The sequence below is a fragment of the Phyllostomus hastatus genome, unplaced genomic scaffold (assembly GCF_019186645.2).
Source record: "Phyllostomus hastatus isolate PE091 unplaced genomic scaffold, TTU_PhHast_1.1 phas_contig_196, whole genome shotgun sequence".
In the NCBI taxonomy this organism is placed as follows: Eukaryota; Metazoa; Chordata; class Mammalia; order Chiroptera; family Phyllostomidae; genus Phyllostomus; species Phyllostomus hastatus.
Window position 1 is genome coordinate 15,147,760 of NW_025333709.1, and position 18,159 is coordinate 15,165,918.

The 18,159-nt window shown below is 39.7% G+C and overlaps 1 protein-coding gene across 7 annotated transcripts in view; it reads left to right on the top strand.

Annotated features, from left to right (window-relative positions):
• Positions 1–17,721, top strand: part of RBPJ (recombination signal binding protein for immunoglobulin kappa J region) — a 216,859-nt gene extending 199,138 nt beyond the window's left edge. For all 7 annotated transcript variants that reach the window (XM_045834247.1, XM_045834249.1, XM_045834245.1 and 4 more), the window contains 6 exons: positions 256–393; positions 548–660; positions 5,226–5,366; positions 12,776–12,931; positions 13,287–13,390; positions 13,548–17,721. In XM_045834247.1, coding sequence (XP_045690203.1) covers positions 256–393; positions 548–660; positions 5,226–5,366; positions 12,776–12,931; positions 13,287–13,390; positions 13,548–13,863 — 968 coding nt within the window. In that variant the 3' untranslated portion in view covers positions 13,864–17,721. The remainder of the gene's footprint in view (positions 1–255; positions 394–547; positions 661–5,225; positions 5,367–12,775; positions 12,932–13,286; positions 13,391–13,547) is intronic.
• Positions 17,722–18,159: the final 438 nt, after the last annotated feature.

The window sequence follows — 18,159 nt, forward strand, 5'->3', positions numbered from 1 at the left end:
TTATTACTTTTGAAACAGCTTCCCTTTAATGAATAGCACTGTTTAAACATGCTGTGAGTTTTCACTTAAAAATTACTTTTATAGGTATATTTTCTATCTTTGCCTTGACTTTGGGGAGGGATATCATCTGTATTCTTTGGAGGGTTAAAAATGTGTTAAAAGAATGTTAAATTATAATATTAATTTAAAATAACACAAATATTAAATTATAATGAAGGACAGTCTAACTTGCCGGGTACTATTTTTTCTCTGCAGTATGCATTGCCTCAGGAACAAAGGTGGCCCTGTTTAATCGACTCCGATCCCAGACAGTCAGTACCAGATACTTGCATGTAGAAGGAGGTAATTTCCATGCCAGTTCTCAGCAGTGGGGAGCATTTTACATTCATCTCTGTGAGTATAAAAATGTGCATTTGATGTTACTTATGTGAAATTGTTAAATTCTTTTTGATAATAAGACATGTGGATACATTCAGTTTTGTTATTTTCCTAAGCAGATTAATGAATTCTAAAAGATAATTTGATCTCTTTTTCCACTCCACCGCAGTGGATGATGATGAATCAGAAGGAGAAGAATTCACAGTTCGTGATGGCTACATCCATTATGGACAGACAGTCAAACTTGTGTGTTCAGTCACTGGCATGGCACTCCCGAGATTGGTATGGCTCCACTTTTGCTTTGGTAATATTATAGTAAAAATTAAGAAATCAGAAAAGCCACAACATTCAAATGAAAAATAAACCTGAAGCTCATGCTTTTCATGTTAAAAAGAGATATCAATAATCACTGCTATTTGTAATTAATAGGTATGCCCCATTGTATGTTTAAAATGCTTTAAGGCAATTAGCCAATTTTCAGGAATGCATTCTTCTTTTTCTTTTTCAAATTATAACAAAGTATATTTAGAAAGTCAGAGAGGTAGAAAAGATGAACCAGATGGGCCCATGGGCTTGGGAAACCAGTTACAGATGTGAAAGAGGGGCCTTGGAGCTTAGAGAAAAGATAGGCAGAGAGAATATCCTGGGGCAAGGAGAGGAGGAAAGGTGCAGGCGTGATCCAGAGAGAGGGAGGTCTCCAAGAATGAGTTCTTAATCACTTCCTCTTATCCTATTTCCAGTAAGTTTTTGGTGGCATTTTTTCCTTTTTGGTTGTATATCTGAACTTGTTCAATAGAGAGGGCGCTATAAAATTACTCTGTGATTTCTTTTTCTTTTCAGATTTTATTTATTTATTTTTAGAGAGCGGAAAAGAGAGGGAGAGAAGCACCAGTGTGTGGTTGCCTCTTGCACGCCCCCTACTGGGGACCTAGCCTGCAACCCAGACATGTGCCCTGACTGGAGATTGAACCCACGAACCTTTGATTCGCAGGCCTGCTCTCTCTCAATCCTCTGAGCCACACCAGCCAGGGCACATTGTGATTTCTTAACACAGATGACACTGTATTCATTTTTTGTCGTACCTGCTGCATCCCATCGTAGGACCAAGTTTGTTTTCAAAAACAGAAATTCTTATTTCTTTAGGGATATAAGTATAATTTTTACCCATTTACTCTCACAAAAAGAAAGATTTATTTAAAATAAAATTGATATTTCTTACTCTGGGAGAAAGGCATATTGTTTAGGGCTTTTTGTTACTAGGGAGATCATGAAATTGTAAAAACTGCTTTTCTTACTAAAATGAAAACAAAGGCCCCTTATCTTCCCTCCCACATACCCTCTTTTTCTGAAACAGAATGCAGTTTAGGTACAGCAAAGATGAAGGGGACTTTCAAGCAAATTGGATTCATGGTCAAGTTCTTGGGTTGGGTGGTGGAAGACCTTTAGTATTACTGTTCCTGAATACATTTATATTTATCTCTGGTGAAATATTTCATTGGTTTATATTTTGGGGGACTATTTCAGCAGTGCTGGATCTATAATTATCTAAGTAAATGCTGCATTTCTTTTGGTTGTTTTGTAAAAATGTTTCTATGTCATGGTTTTACTAGGTGGTTTTATTTCCCATTCCAATTTAACAAACTAAACGAAGTACTAATATTAATTTATAAAACCTTTAAACTGAGGCAGATTATAATAAAAAGGGTAAAGGTGGGGAGAGAAGGGTGTAAAAAATTGGAAAGACGCAAAAAAAACAAACCAAGTCAACATGTACAGAAGTTCTTTTCATTTACTATGTGTCACTGTATTTCAAGGATAATGTTTATTTGCTTCGTCATTTAAATGCCAAGTGATGCATTTACTTAGACAGGTAGTAGTGGACATTCTTGGTTTCTTTGTTGGTGCGAGCTAGCTCATTCAGCAGTGTCTGTGTTCAGAGAATCAGCGAGGAATAAAACTGAACCAAACGTGGCCCGTGTCCTCACTGTGCTTCTTAGTACTGGCTGGTAGGGAAGCAGTGGAGTACGCAGGCAACAGTACTGTAGGTGAGTCTTGTCGCCTGGTGGGAGATGCATGAGTGAGTGCTTGCAGACTTTCAGGGAGCTTTAGACTTACATCATTCAGAAATCAGTTCTTTAAATCCTTGTTTAATTAAAATGCAGCTTTAACACTTTAATGTTCAATTGAAACATTTTCCTTAAATTTAATTAATCTTATGGACTTGGAAGCTTTAATTACTAAAAATGTACTGACTCTCTTGTAATCTCAAAAATTACTGGTGCTGTAAGTAGAATGACAAATATTCTGATTAATAAACTGCAAAGCTAAAAATGTCATATGGAGAATGTTAACTTAAAGATTGGGACATTTTAACAATTGTGGCTTAGCTGAAGAGAAATTTTTTGACATAAGTGAGGTGTGAATCAAATGATGAAAGTCACCCTGGCTGGTGTGGCTCAGTGGATTGAGCAGTGGCCTGCAAACAAAAGGGTTGCCGGTTCGATTCCCAGTCAGGGCATGTGCCTGGGTTATGGGCCAGGCACCCCAGAGGGCGCATAAGAGGCAACCACACATTGATGTTTCTCTCGCTCCCTTCCCCTCTGTCTAAAAATAAATAAAATCTTTTTAAAAAATGATGAATGTCAACAATGTTACATAATATTAGTAGTACTGTTCTAACCAGTTATACATATATTGATTCATTTAATACTCAAAAACTCTGTGAGAAGTTACTATTAAGGATGTTCATTGTGTAGCAAAGTATTACAGTTCTACATGAAGACATACATTTTACAAGTAATCCTGAACCTTCTGTGTGCCAGGTGAACAAGACAGCCTTCCTATCCTCATGGAGCTTGCATTTCGATAGGGAGATAGACAAAAATCAGCTGAAGAATACCCACATAAAAGGTTAATGTAAGTGACATAAAGGCAGATTTTAAAAGGATAAAGGGCTAGGAATTGGAAAGGTGTTTTCGAGTAATCAAAGAAGTCTTTTTGAAATGGGGATGTTTGAACAGAGACCAGTAATAAGTTGGGAACCCACAAACTGGCAAGGGGCATTTCGGGCAGACAGAGCCCAGGCAAAAGGAACCTAAGAAGCCAGGAAAGTGTGCAGGCCAGCACGGGAGCCGTTGCAGCTGGAGCAGAAGAGGGATGGAGGCAGCCCGTGCCAGGAGCCGAGGCTCTGAGGTGAGCCACAAGCAGCGTCTTGTCAGTTCCTCTCTGTATCTAGCGAAGGACTTGATGTCATCTGTGTGCAAGAGGAGGCCACTGGAGAGTTGGAAGCAGGGAATGGTGGCTGCTTTAGGTACAGAAGGCTAGCTCTGATTGCTCTGTGGAGGGAGTGTAGGGGTGTAACAGTGGAAGCGGAGATGCAAGCGGTTGGGCCTTTGTTGTGATTCAGACAAGCGTTAATGATGGTGTACCTGGGACTAGGATTGCAATGCTCAGGTGATGAGTGGTGGCTGATTCATTTGAAAGTAGACCTATCAGAACTGGTTGGCAGATTGGATGATTGGGTGCGAGAGAAAGCAAGAAGTCAAATATGACTTCGGGGTTTTTGCATTGAGTGAATGAATGGTGGTGTGTCATTTATTGAGCTGGGTGGGGGTTTGGGGAGATTTATGTTTAGAAGAAAATAAAAATTCTGGTTTTGATTAAGATTAGATAGCCTACTAGACATCTTAAGCAGAACTGTTGACTAGGTAGTTAAATGTACAAGTTGAGTGCTGGAGAGAGAGTGGGGCTGGAGATGTAAGTTTAAGAGTTGACAACCTCAAAGTAGTTTAGACACTCTGAAGTATGGGGAGGGGAGGGGAGGGGAGGGGAGGTGTGAGGGCTCTGCTCCGGGCCCCCGCACAGGCCAGTTAGAGCAGCAGCCTCTGAAAGGAGACTGTTGGCGTCCAGTGCTTCTGGGAGCGCTAGTGAGACGTGCCCGTGGGATTTGTGGCTGGAGTCCTCTGCAGCCTTGACATGAGCCATTGTAGTGGAGACTTCGAGACAATAGTCTGGACGGGTTTCAGGGGGTTGGGTGCTGAGGAAAAAGAGTTTTCTATAAAGGGGGAAAATGAAAGGGGGGTAGTGAGAGGGGCGCACAGGGACATGTAGGTCAGGGAAGGGCTTACTTTTGATTTTAAATGAGAAATAGTACTGACCTGTCTGTGTACTGTTGAGAGTAATCTTCATAATCATCAGACACTTAGCGAGTCCTTCTACATGACAAGTGACATCTAAGGTTTGATAGGGTTATCTTTCAGATATCCCTAAGTGTTTTGTGGGTGTTTGGATTATAATCTTGTGGAGCGTAATGGAAAGAGTTCAGGCTGGACAGACAGCCAGCTTTGGAATCACATTCTGATTCTTCAGCTACTAAGCAGCTGATTTTGAGGAAATGGGCCCAGACCTTTCTGAGCTCATTTCTAATCTGTAAAATGATAAATATATTTATACTACACTGACTACTACACCCATGGAGCCTTTAGAGATAGTTTTTTCTTTGATGTTAGACTATTTTTTATTTTATTTTTAGTTTTTTATCTGTCATTGTATTTTATTGGAAAGATCAGAGAACCCTAAATGAAGGGCGTGCCCATTGAAGTTTGAAAAGCAGTGGCCTAGGAAACAGGCGCTTGCCCTGCATCCCAGGTGTGCGTGGGAGAAGGTGATGGGCTTGCGGTCTGAACGTTTTCTTTACACCTACCCTTACTGTTCGTAAGTGTGTGACTAGGTTCGTGACCAATAACAGTATTATTGTGTGGCTTATTCTCCCTGTGTACTCTGGAAAGTATACCTAATGAAAACCCTCCATATGTGATGACTTTTTCTGTTCGATCGTTGAAATACAGATCATTAGGAAAGTCGATAAGCAGACCGCATTACTGGATGCCGATGATCCTGTGTCACAACTCCATAAATGTGCGTTTTACCTTAAGGATACGGAAAGAATGTACTTGTGCCTTTCTCAAGAAAGAATAATCCAGTTTCAGGTACGTTTTTAAATTACCAGCGAAATCTAAAATGTATATTAAGTTAATGGCAAGCAAAAACACAAAACTCTTGTTTAATGTTAATTGTATCTAAGTACATGAGGCTGTGTTCAGATATTTCTCTCAAGTCCAAGGGTCCTTAACCCACATAGTCTTCAGACGTGGTGGTCATCCTACCTCAGGAAATAACTCAGAACTCTTGGAAATGTTCTCAGAGAAACAATTAATGTCCAATTGTGAGGGAAACAAAGCCCCTCCAATTACCCAAAAGTAGGTGCTGGGTGTTCAGTGCATCTCTGAAGTTTCGTGCACACTTTGTGTATGGATGCATGCATGTTTAGGGGGAGGGCCCCTCATTCTCATCAGCTTTATATTGGGGTCTCCAGGATAGTAATGATGACACATTTCAAGAGCTAATTTTTTACTATGTTTACTCAGAAGTCTTTCGTGAGGACATCTATGACATGGGCAGCTTATTATTAATAGGAGAGTGATACTTTCCCATGAAACTTGTCTGTAAGCATCTGGAGACCTGCCACAGAGATGTGGCCACACACGGCCGTCTCCTCAGCCCGGCACTGATGGGCTGGTCTAGGGGTTTCAAGGTAGGAATGGGAGATGGCTAGTTCACATCTTGGTCGCTTGCGCAGAAAGTTCCTAAAATTCTAGCTGTTTTCTACGTAGGAGAGTCTCCTAGTTTCACTCTTTCTTGGGGATCCTTGAAGAGTTTTAAACAGTGATTTGTATCACAGGTACTGACCTTTTATTTTTTTATTTATTTGGGGCAGTGGGTAGATCTCTTTTTTTGTTTCCAAGAAGTCAAGGTCCAGCTCAAAGGGAAACTTCTGCTTTAAACTTGGATTGAATTTTTCCAGTAAATGGATCCTTCTTCAGGATCATACAATTGCTCATTGAATAGCAACATTACAAAACCACAATTGTAGAAAAATTGCAGCAAAACAGTAAAGAGGAGTGAGGAGAGGGAAGCCCTGATGCCAGGGTGATTCATGGGAGAGAGAGTCTGGCAGAGGCTAGCAGAGAATAAAACCCGTGTCTGCCTGTGTAACAGAGGAGGAGGAGGTGGCCTGGCACGGGGCAGGAGGGAAGAACTGGAAGAGAATCCCATTTTATGAGTGAGGGAGCAGAGGGAGAAGGTATATTGATGAAAGTGGCAAAGCTATCAGGATCTTTCTTGGTGTCCTTTTGATACTGCTTAGTCCTTTGTGACATGATGCACAGACAAGGTGGTTATTTGCTGCAGTCCCATTTGTTTTTCTTTTGTTGCTTGTGCCTTTGGTGTCATATACAAAAAATTATTGCTATGAGCTTTTCCTCTTATGTTTCTTCTAGGAGTTTTGTAGTTCTAGGTTTACATTGAAGTCTTTAATATCTTTTGAGATAATTTTTGTGAATGGTATAATTAGGGGTCCAATTTTATTCTTTATTTTTTTTAACTGAGGGTTTTGTGTTTTTTTTTTTTAAGATTTTATTTATTTATATATTTATTTTTAGAAAGGGATGGGGTGGGGGGAGAGAAACATCAATGTGCGGTTGCTGGGGGCCGTGGCCTGCAACCCAGGCGTGTGCCCTGACTGGGAATTGAACCTGCGACACTTTGGTTTGCAGCCCGTGCTCAATCCACTGAGCTATGCCAGCCAGGGCTATTTATTTTTTTAATTGTTGTTCAAGTGCAGTTTTCTGCCTTTTCCCCTACCCCTTCCCACCACCCCAGGTCTCCCCACTTCCCTCCCCTGTTTCTACGCACCCCCTTATTATTGTCCATATGTCCTTTGTAAATTGTTCCTGTAAACCCCTCACACTTTTCCCTCATTATTCTCCCCGCTCCTCCACATTCCTGTCAGCCTGTTCTCAATTTCAGTGTCTTTGGCTATGCTTTGCTTGCTTTTTCATTTTGTTGATTAGGTTCCTGTTAAAGGTGAGATCATATGGTATCTGTCTTTCACCACCTGACTTATTTCACTTAGCATAATGCTCTCCAGCTCCATCCATGCTGTCACGAAGGGTAGGAGCTCCTTCTTTCTTTCTGCTGCATAGAATTCCATTGTGTAAATGTACCACAGTTTTTTGATCCACTCACTTACTGATGGGCACTTAGGTTGCTTCCAGCACTTAGCTATTGTAAATTGTGCTGCTATGAACATTGGGGTGCAGAGGTTCTTTTGGATTGGTGTTTCAGTGTTCTTAGGATAGAGTCCCAGCAGTGGAATTGCTGGGTCAAAAGGCAGATCCATTTTTAGTTTTCTGAGGAAGTTCCATACTGTTTTCCATAGTGATTGTACCAGTCTGCAGTCCCACCAGCAGTGTACTAGGGTCCCTTTTCTCCACAACCTCTCCAACACTTGTTGTTTGTTGCTTTGTTTATGATGGCCATTCTGACCAGTGTGAAGTGGTATCTCATTGTGGTTTTAATTTGCATCTCTCTGATGGCTAGTGATGCTGAGCATGTTTTCATATGTCTCTGGGCCCTCTGTATGTTTTCTTTGGAGAAGTGTCTATTCAGGTCCTTTGCACATTTTTTAATTGGGTTGCTTGTCTTCTTAGAGGAGATTTGTGTGAATTCTATATATACTTTGGAGACCAAACCCTTGTCTGAGGTATCATTGGCAAATGTCTTCCTATACAGTTGGTTCTCTTTTCATTTTAATGCTGTTTTCTTTAGCCATGCAGAAGCTTTTTGTTTTGATGAGATCCCATTTGTTTATTCTTTCCTTTATATCCCTTGCTCTAGGGGACATGTCAGTGAAAATATTGCTGCGTGGAATATCTGAGGTTTTCCTGCCTGTGTTCTTCTCTAGGACTTTAATGGTGTCACGACTAATATTTAAATTTTTTATTCAGCTTGAATTTATTTTTGTGTATGGTGTGAGTTGCTCAAGTTTCATTTTTTTTTTGCATGTACCTGTCCAGCTCTCCGAACACCATTTGTTGAAAAGGTACTTTCGCTCCTTTTATGCTGCTGCCCCCTTTGTTGAATATTAATTGACGGTAGAGACTTGGGTTTATTTATGGGCTCTGTTCTGTTCCATTGGTCCATGTGTTTGTTCTTATGCCAGTACCAGGCTGTTTTTGTTACAGTGGCCTTATAATACATTTGATATCAGGTATTGTGATCCCTCTTTGCTCTTCTTTCTCAAAATTGCTGCAGCTATTTGGGGTTGTTTATGGTTCCATATAAATTTTTGAAGTGTTGTTCTATGTTTGTGAAATATGCTATTGGTACTTTAATAGGTGTTGCATTGAATCTATAAATTGCTTTGGGTAGTATGGACATTTTGATGATGTTAATTTTTCCAATCCATGAACACGGTATATGTTTCCATTTGTTTGTGTCTTCCTTAATTTCTTTTTTCAGTGTTTCTTCACTCTTTCTTCTGAGTACAGGTTGTTTACCTCCTTGGTTAGGTTTATTCCTAGGTTTGTTTGTTTTTCTTGTTGCTATAGCAAATAGGATTTTTTTCCTGATTTCTGTTTCTGATGTTTCATTGTTGGTATACAAAAATGCCTTTGATTTCTGAATATTGACTTTGTATCTGACTGTTTTGCCAAATCCATTTATTAGGTCGAGCAGTTTTTTGGTTGAGTCTATAGGATTTTCTATGTACCCTACCCTATCATGTCATCTGCAAACAATGCCAGTTTTGTTTCCTCTTTTCCAATTTGGATACCTTTTATTTGTTTTTCTTGTCCAGTTGCTGTGGCTAGGACTTCCAATACTATGTCAGATAGAAGTGGTGAAAGTGGGCAACCTTGTCTTATTCCTGATCTTAGTGGGAGAGGTTTTAGTTTTTGCCCATTGAGTATGATGTTGGCTGTAGGTCTCTCTCATATGGCCTTTATTATGTTGAAGAATGCTCCCCCTATTCCCACTTTGCTGAGTGTTTTTATCATAAATGGATGCTGTACCTTATCAAATGCTCTTTCCACATCTGTTGATATGATCAGGTGATTTTTGTCTTTCATTTTGTTTATGTGATGTATTACATTTATTGATTTGTGAATATTGAACCATCCTTGCATCCCTAGGATGAATCCCACTTGATCATGGTGTATGATCTTTTTAATGTATTTCCTGGATGCGGTTTACCAATATTTTGTTGAGGATTTTAGTGTCTATGTTCATCAGCGATATTGGCCTAAAGTTTTCTTTCTTTGTTGTGTCTTTATCTGGTTTTGGGATTAGGATGATAGTGGCTTCATTAAAAGAGTTTGGGGGTCCTCCATCTTCTTGGAGTTTTTGGAATAGTCTGTGAAGGTTAGGGGTTTGCTCTTCCTTAAATGTTTTGTAGAATTCTTCTGTGAAACCGTCCATTCCAGGGCTTTTGTGTTTTTTGATACCTGCTTTTTTGATAACTGCTTCAATTTCATCTACTGTTATTGGTCTGTTCAGGCTTTCTGCTGCTTCTTCCTCACATTTGGGAAGATTATATTTTTCTAGAAATTTGTCCATTTCATCTACATTTTCAAATTTCTTGGCATATAGTTCTTCATAGTAATTTCTTACAGTCCTTTGTATTTCTGTGGTATCTGTTGTAATCTCTCCTCTTCCATTTCTGATTGTGTTTATTTGGGTCCTCTCTCTCCTTGATGAGCCTGCTTAAAGGCTTGTTGATTTTGTTTATGTTTTCAAAGAACCAGCTCCTGGATTTACTGATCCTTAGAATTGTGCTTTTAGTCTCTATGTTGTTTAATTCTGCTCTGATCTTGGTTATTTCCTTCCTTCTACTTGCTCTGGGCTGTCTTAGTTATTGTTCATTGAGTTTTTGTAGGTGTAGTATTAGGTTGTTTATTTGAAATGTTTCTATCTTTTTTAGGTAGGCCTGTATTGCTATGAACTTCCCTCTCAGGACTGCCTTCACAGTGTCCCATAAATTTTGGGTTGTTGTGAGTTCATTTTTATTTGTTTTCAGAAACTTTTTGATTCCCTCATTGATCTCCTTGACCCATTCATTGTTTAATAGCATGCTTTTCAATCTCCATGAGTTTGAGTGTTTTTGAGTTTTTTCCTTGAGGTTGGTTTCTAGTTTCAATCCTTTGTGGTCAGAGAAAATGCTTGATATGATTTCAATTTTCTTGAATTTGTTGAGGCTTGTTTTGTGTCCTGTCATGTAGTCTATCTTTGAAACTGTTCCATCTGCATTTAAAAAGGATGTGTATTTTGCTTCTTTGGGATAAGGCTCTGTATATATCAGTTAAGTTCATTTGATCTAGGACATTGTTCAATGCCTCAATATCTTTGTTGATACTTTGTTTGGAAGATCTGTCCATTTTTGACAATGGGGTGTTGAAATCCTCTACTATAATTGTGTTGCTGTCAATATCTTTCTTGAAGTTTTCCAAGATTTTCCTTATGTATTTGGGTGTTCCTGTGTTGGGTGCCTATATGTTTATAATGTTTATGTCTTCTTGATGTATTCTTCCCTTGAGTATTATGAAATGACCTTCTGGGTCTCTTTTTGTGGCTCAGTTTTTGAAGTCTATTTTGTCTGATATGAGTATTGCTACCTCAGCTTTTTTTTCCTGTCCATTTGGTTGGAATATTTGTTTTGAGCCCTTCATTTTCAGTCTGTGTAGGTCTTTTGTTCTGAGGTAGGTCTCTTGTGGGCAGCATATGTGTGGGTCATGCTTTCTTATCCATTTGGCTACTCTATGTCTTTGATTGGAGCATTTAATCCATTTACATTTAAGATTATTCTTGATAGGTACTTACTCATTGCCATTTTTTCATACCTGTGTTCCTCATTCTTTTCCTTCCTTTTCTTAAAGCAGTCTCTTTAGCATCTCTTGCAGAGCTGGTTTGGTGGAGGTGTACTCTTTTAAACTTATTTTGTCTGGGAAGCTCCTTATTTGGCCTGCCATTTTAATTGAGAGCCTTGCTGGGTAGAGTAATCTTGGTTGCAGGCCTCTGGGTTTCATTACTTGGAATATTTCTGGCCATTCTCTTCTGTCTTGGAGCATTTCCATTGAGAAGTCAGCTGCTAGTCTTATTGAGGTTCCCTTGTATGTTACTTCCTGTTTCTCCCTTGCTGCCCTTAAGATTCTCTCTTTGTCTTGGAATTTTGCCATTTTAATTCTGATGTGTCTTGAAGTGGGCCTCTTTGGGTTCCTCTTGATTGGGACTCTGTGTTTCCTGGATTTGTGTGACTTTTTCTCTCATCAAATTAGGGAAGTTTTCCAGCATTACTTTTTCAAACAGGTTTTCTTAAAGATTTTATTTATGTATTTTTAGAGAGAGGGAAAGGGAGGGAGAAAGAGAGGGAGAGAAACGTCAATGTGTGGTTGCCTCTCATGCGACCCACACCGGGGACTTGGCCCACAACCGAAGCATGTGCCCTAACCAAGGAATCAAACCGGTGACCCTTTGGTTCCCAGCCCATGCTCAATCCACTGAGCTATACCAGCTAGGGCTCAGATTTTCTATCCCTTGCTCTTCTTCTCCTTCTGGTATCCTTGTTATACGGATCTTGTTACGTTTCATGTTGTCTTGCAGCTCCCTTACCACTTGTTCATTCTTTCTGAGTCTCTTTTCTTTTTCTTGCTCCATCTGGGAGTTTTTTTCTACCTTGTCCTCCAACTCGCTGATTCGATCCTCTGCTTCATCCAGCCTGCTCATAATTCCTTCTAATGTGTTTTTTTTTTATTTCGCAGATTTTATTGTTCATGTCTTCCTGGTTTTTGTTTATAGTTTGTTTCCTTTTTCATGCTGGTATAGTTCTCAGTCAGTTCCTTGTAGTTGTCTGTGAGTTCCTTGGGCATCTTTATAACCATTCATTTGAATTCTGTATCTGACAGTTTGGTTACCTCCATTTTGTTTAGCTCTTGTAGTGGGGAGTCTTCCATTCCTTTTGATTGCAGGTTCTTTTTCGGTCTCCCCATTTTAGGTGACTCTTGTTTGTTCCTGTGCTTCCTGATGTCTCACTTTGCTGGCTGTCTTTGTAGGGCGAACTTCTGTGGTAGGAATTCTGTGAGGTTCAGCGGTGTGGTCTCTGATCTCCTTGTCTGGACACTCTAGGTTTGCCCTTTCTTCTGTTTGTGTGGGCTCTCTTGTTGCACTTGGGTTTTCACCTCTTGGTGGTTCCTTAGTTGGTGGTTTTCTCCTCCAGCAGGTATCCTTTTATTTAAAAAATTAAACAGGCACTGGTGTTATTCTGAAGGGTTATCAGTTATTTAATATGTCACCAAAATGTTTCATATTATAATAAAAACTGTATGTCATTTTCATGTTAATATTCTGTTTGTGTTTATTTGGGGATTGGCAAAGCACCATGCTTGGGAGTGTTACACACTTTTACTACATTCTTTCCATGTTATAACTCTAGTCTATAAGTGTTACCTGTTAGAATTGTCCTATACTGCAATGCATATAAAAATTTCTAAACTTTCTTCATAAGGCCACTCCATGCCCAAAGGAACCAAACAAAGAGATGATAAATGATGGAGCTTCCTGGACAATCATCAGTACGGATAAGGCAGAGTATACATTTTACGAGGGGATGGGCCCTGTCCTTGCCCCTGTCACACCTGTGCCTGTTGTAGAAAGTCTTCAGGTGAGGCCACTTCCTGACAGGTTGTCTCTTCGACTTCTCTCAGCTGTGACTTAGCATGATTTTATTTCATAATAATTTTTATTTTTCTCCAAATATTGTGGTTTGGGTATTTTGTCATACATTATTTGTCAATAGAAAAAACTAAGACCCTACTTTTATGCAAGAAAATTTAAATTCAAAACCAAGTTGTATATTACCTTGATATTTTAGCTCACTTTGTCTTTATAATCATGTCATTTCAAAGAAGCATTTTAATTATTAATTTCACCAATGATAACTTTTGATAAACTAATCTGTGTACTTTAATGAGAAATGAAAAGTTTTCTCAATGTTCTTATTTTCCTGTGAATTTCAGTTGAATGGCGGTGGGGACGTAGCAATGCTTGAACTTACAGGACAGAATTTCACTCCAAATTTACGAGTGTGGTTTGGGGATGTAGAAGCTGAAACTATGTACAGGTACTTGGTGAAACTTCTTACATCATTTGGAGTTTTTGGTGGGGGTGGGTCTATAAGACTCTTTCCTGATGTTGATTGTGACATATTAAGCAACCTAGTTTTAAGTTTCAGTTCTGAAATTTGCTTTGCACTTAAGTGACTTGTGTTTCCTCCACAGATGTGGAGAGAGTATGCTCTGTGTCGTCCCAGACATTTCTGCATTCCGAGAAGGCTGGCGATGGGTCCGGCAGCCAGTCCAGGTTCCAGTAACTTTGGTCCGAAATGATGGGATCATTTATTCCACGAGCCTTACCTTCACCTACACACCAGAACCAGGGCCTCGGCCGCACTGCAGTGCAGCGGGAGCGATCCTGCGAGCCAACTCCAGCCAAGTGCCCCCCAATGAGTCAAACACAAACAGCGAGGGCAGTTACACAAGCGTCAGCACAAATTCAACCAACGTCACATCGTCTACAGCGACAGTGGTGTCCTAACCACCGTCTTGTTGCTGGGACTTAAACTGACTTGAGTGCGACAAAACGTTGACAGAAAAAGAAGAAAAAGAAGGAAAAGTGAACAATCTTTTGTGGTTTCTTGGGAAAACTTTTCATACCAGGTGATATTACTCAAAAACCCCATTACCTGCAAGTGCTGATTTGATGTGCAGAAGCCACAGTAAAACAAACAAACAAATCAACATATATAAACTATTGGAAATCAGTTTTTTTCAGCTGTTATTTTTGATTGGTTTTTGTTTGGTTTTGTTTAAATGGGCAAGAAATAGATGTGGCTGGTATAAAAGTTAAACTAGAAGACACAAATCTAACATAGTTTTTATGGACCAAGGAACTTGTATAAGCTTTAGTAAAAGGTACATTTTCACCATACCTTTTTTATATCACCGTATATTAGTACACCTTTGTTACCTACTAGGTAGCCTGGCGCCCTTGGAGCTTTTGCTCTTGAGTACTTTCGGGTTCCAAGCCTGACCACGCTCCTCCCAGGGTGTTTGGTCTAAGGCTGGAACTGGTCCATTTTTGTTTTTGTTTTTTAATAGCTGAACTCTTATGACTTTTCATGAGTTGAAATTGTTTTGATTTCAGCAAGTCAAATCTTGTAAAGTCCTGCATATTTTTTTAAGATTATATGAAGTCTGTGCAAAAGCTTTAAAAAAATGCCTCTGCCTTGCCTGCAATACATGCAATGTATGTTAACTCAGTCTCTATTCTCAGACACTTGGCAGTTTCCGTGTTTTCTTTTTAAAAACATGTATTTATAGTGGTGATCCAGGTGGCGCTAACATTTACATGGAATTAAATGTGGCCATTTAGTCGTTGATGAGGTAATGGCACAGAACATGTTGGTATTTGAAGTGTCCTCTCCCCTTTCCCCATGCATAAATATGTCTCCATATTTCAGGATTTGTTCAGGATTTTTTCCCCTCCTAATCTTGTACATAACTTGTATTATGTGTAAGTTAAACATTTTATTTTGAACTTGTAATGTTCCCAGTGATTTTATTCAGTAGGGTGTTTTCTGCCGTGTTGGCAAATGACAGAAAAAAAATCATAGAAGTATTTGCTACCAGTTGGTAGATGGTGCCCTTATTGTATAATGAGGAAAATCTCAGCAAAAGCATGTTTTTATTTACTTTTTTTTTTTTTTGGTAGCCTAGGCCAAGACGTCATTGTAACCTTAAAACAAGATGCTCTTATTAGATGGTCAACTAAAATAGCTGGAAGACAGTACTTTAGAAGCAGATAGTTGTAAGATTATAAAAATGCAAATGTAACTTATCTTTCCATTACTTTCTCTTCCTTTTTGGGCGGGGGGTGTCTTTTTCAGTACTGAGTGTCTCCACAAATGTCTCCTACTAAGAAAACAGTTCTTTACCCTTCCGTTAGGATTTGGTTGCGTGCAGGGTTGTGTGTTGACCTTGTGTGCTCAGCAACCCCTTTTCACATCGCTCCCGTTTCTGCACTGTGGCGATGCCTTTGTTCAGCCTCTCAGAAATTGCAGCGGACTCATTGGGCTGCAGGTAGTGCAGGAACCGTGTGTGATGTTAATGCAGTCATCCTTCTTAGAGGAAAAACTACCTCTAGATCGTGGTAAGCTTTTCACTGTCCCATAAAACAGGAGCCACAAGTACCTTATGAACGCAATACTAAGTTCCTACACAGCATTTCCATGCAGAACATTGTCTTTCTGTTGTCCTGGGCTATTTTGAAAATTTCCATCAGTAGGTTTTTTCAACATCATTGCTAGCATTTTTTTTTTCAGCTTTGCAGTCTTCACCACTCATCTTTTGCTCAGACTGTATCATTGTAAATACAATTCCTAACATCTTAAAAGCGTTTTTCCTCGGTTTTCAGGGGGGAAGTCATTTGTAAAACATGTTAGTGATTAAATCAAAGTTACTGTGGTTTCCTCTTAGTGCAAGCCTTTTAAGTGCTCACAGGCTGCATTATACTATATATAGCCTTCTCTCCAAATCTGCTCCAGTCACTAGCTTCTCTCTTGTAAGCTAATCCTGCCTCACACTTTAAACCTGTTCCAGTGATCAAGGGCAGAATTCATTGTGGCCTTATCTTTCTTTGTTTTAACTGTTTACCGGCTTTTTCTTATAAACTTGCTTATTTTTTTAGTAGTATTTATTCTCTCTGTTGAGTCATGCAAGCAGCCTTGACACAGTGCTTTCTGTTCAGAGTTGGAAATGTTTCCAGTGCTGCTGTATTTGCAATGGGTCACAGGTCCCCTCCACTTCCCAGGTTTGGTGTTCAGTTATAAAATTATAGTAAATCAACTGATAACAGATGAGATGCTTTTGAAGAACAAACTATTTCTTATCCAGCTTTGCAGCACAAAATAATTTTTGAAGTTTATGGCTTTATTAAAATGAACTGCTTTTTATTATTTAAATAGTATCTTATTTTGGCTCTTTGTTTCTTGTAATGAGATAATTGAAATATTAGACTGTAAACTCCTCCTGATTGTTTTTCTGGAATATCGAAGAATGTACTTATATAGGCATTTCCCCCTGCCATTTTTTTTTGGGGGGGGGGGTGGTCATTCTACACACCACAAACTAAATACTGAAATGATTTGTCGGTTGTAGGTTACTGTTACTGGTTCTTTTGTCAGCTGCTTAAAAAATCTTCTTCATGGATTTGTAAATCACTTTTAGCGTATAATTTATAGGAGCCTTTTCCTGTGTTTATAGCAGACGGCCCTGCCTGCCACACCCTCTCCCCACGGGGGCATTGTTAGAGATACGGTCATTTCCCCTCACAAAGACTCTTACAGTAGTAACTACTTCAGTTAAAGTAAAGTACATTTGAGCAGTTCTTTTTCTTTTAAATTCTGATTTAGAAGCGTGTCTTACACTGTCATGGGTCTGTGCAGTCTCTAAAGATATGCAAAGACATGCAAGTCTGTGGTCCAGTGTGGTGGCGGTAGTCCCACTGAGTGGGTCACACAGACCGGGGAGGCCAGCTGAGGGCTTGCAACGTGAACTGCCCTTTTATTTTGAGTGACTTCAGAGTTGAACACTAGTGTGCTGTTTACCCTGCTGCTGACTCTTCTTACACTGTGGCAACTGAAGGCATCCTCCTCTGTATATGAATCAGTGAAATCTTTATCACTCGTACTGCACAGACTTGTTTGCGATCGCCACTGGTTGTTGTTTTTTTTTTTTGTCTATTTTTCTTACAAAACTGGTACCATCTGTGCCCTCGCAGAAAATTTCCAGTGCCCGATACGGTTTTTGAGAACTAAACTAACTGGTCATATTTAACCAAATAATCCCTGGGGGGGGAGGGGGCGTCCCTTTTTGAAACAAAATGCTATTCAATTATTAACCAGGTTACTTACTTTTGATTTCAAAAGCAGCTGTTTCTGATGAGTACTGAACAAATGTGTGTAATTTTCTTTGCCAGACTTTTGACTCTGTTTTCAAGCACTGTAACGTGGGCTGAATGGTTAGAAACAATAATATATTAGGGTTTCTATTTAACCCTTTCAGGACTGAACTGTATCTCCTTTTATTAATTTTCCCTGTGTTGTGATCAATGTTTCCCGGCATTCAGTACTGTGTTGGTCCAAATGTAGGTTTATATGCTCATTTTAGCTTATTTCTTGTACCTTGCAGCATGCTCTACACATTCAGTCCTTAAGGGGTTTATTTTACAAACTGTGCGCCTGTAAGGTTTGTTAGCAATAAGATAGAAAATTGAGCAAGTTTATACCATAATTTTGTAGAAAACAAAAGAATCTGCTCGGTTCCATATCCCACCCGTGAGAAACCTGCAACACGGGCAGTTTCGAGGAATAAATAAAAAGGAAATGTAAACCATTGTAAACGTCCTCTGTCGGATGTGCCTGATGCATGTACTATCACCTTTGATTTCAGAACACTTCATGAAGGGAACATTAAATTCCATAGTACATTTCGTGTACTTACGGTCTGACCGTGCTGTGATAAGTCACAGCCAGGTGATAGCTGCGCCAGTTTCCTTCCTGGGTCTCGGACCTCGGGGGGCCTGTCTCCCAGCTCAGGAACACCGCGAGGTACTCTCAGCACCATCGGAGGATGTTACTTAATAGTAAGCAGCATGTTCAGTGTGAGGCTGTCATTTGGTCAGCTGCACTGAGAGGTCTGTGCTTTTCAACGGGGCTCCTGCTTGGAGAGGGACCGCACACTCTGTGGAACAGGGAAACAGCGAAAGGGAGGAGGTACGTATTTTTTAAATCGTCGTTTATTTCTTAGCTGACCTCCCCCCAAAGAAAAAAGC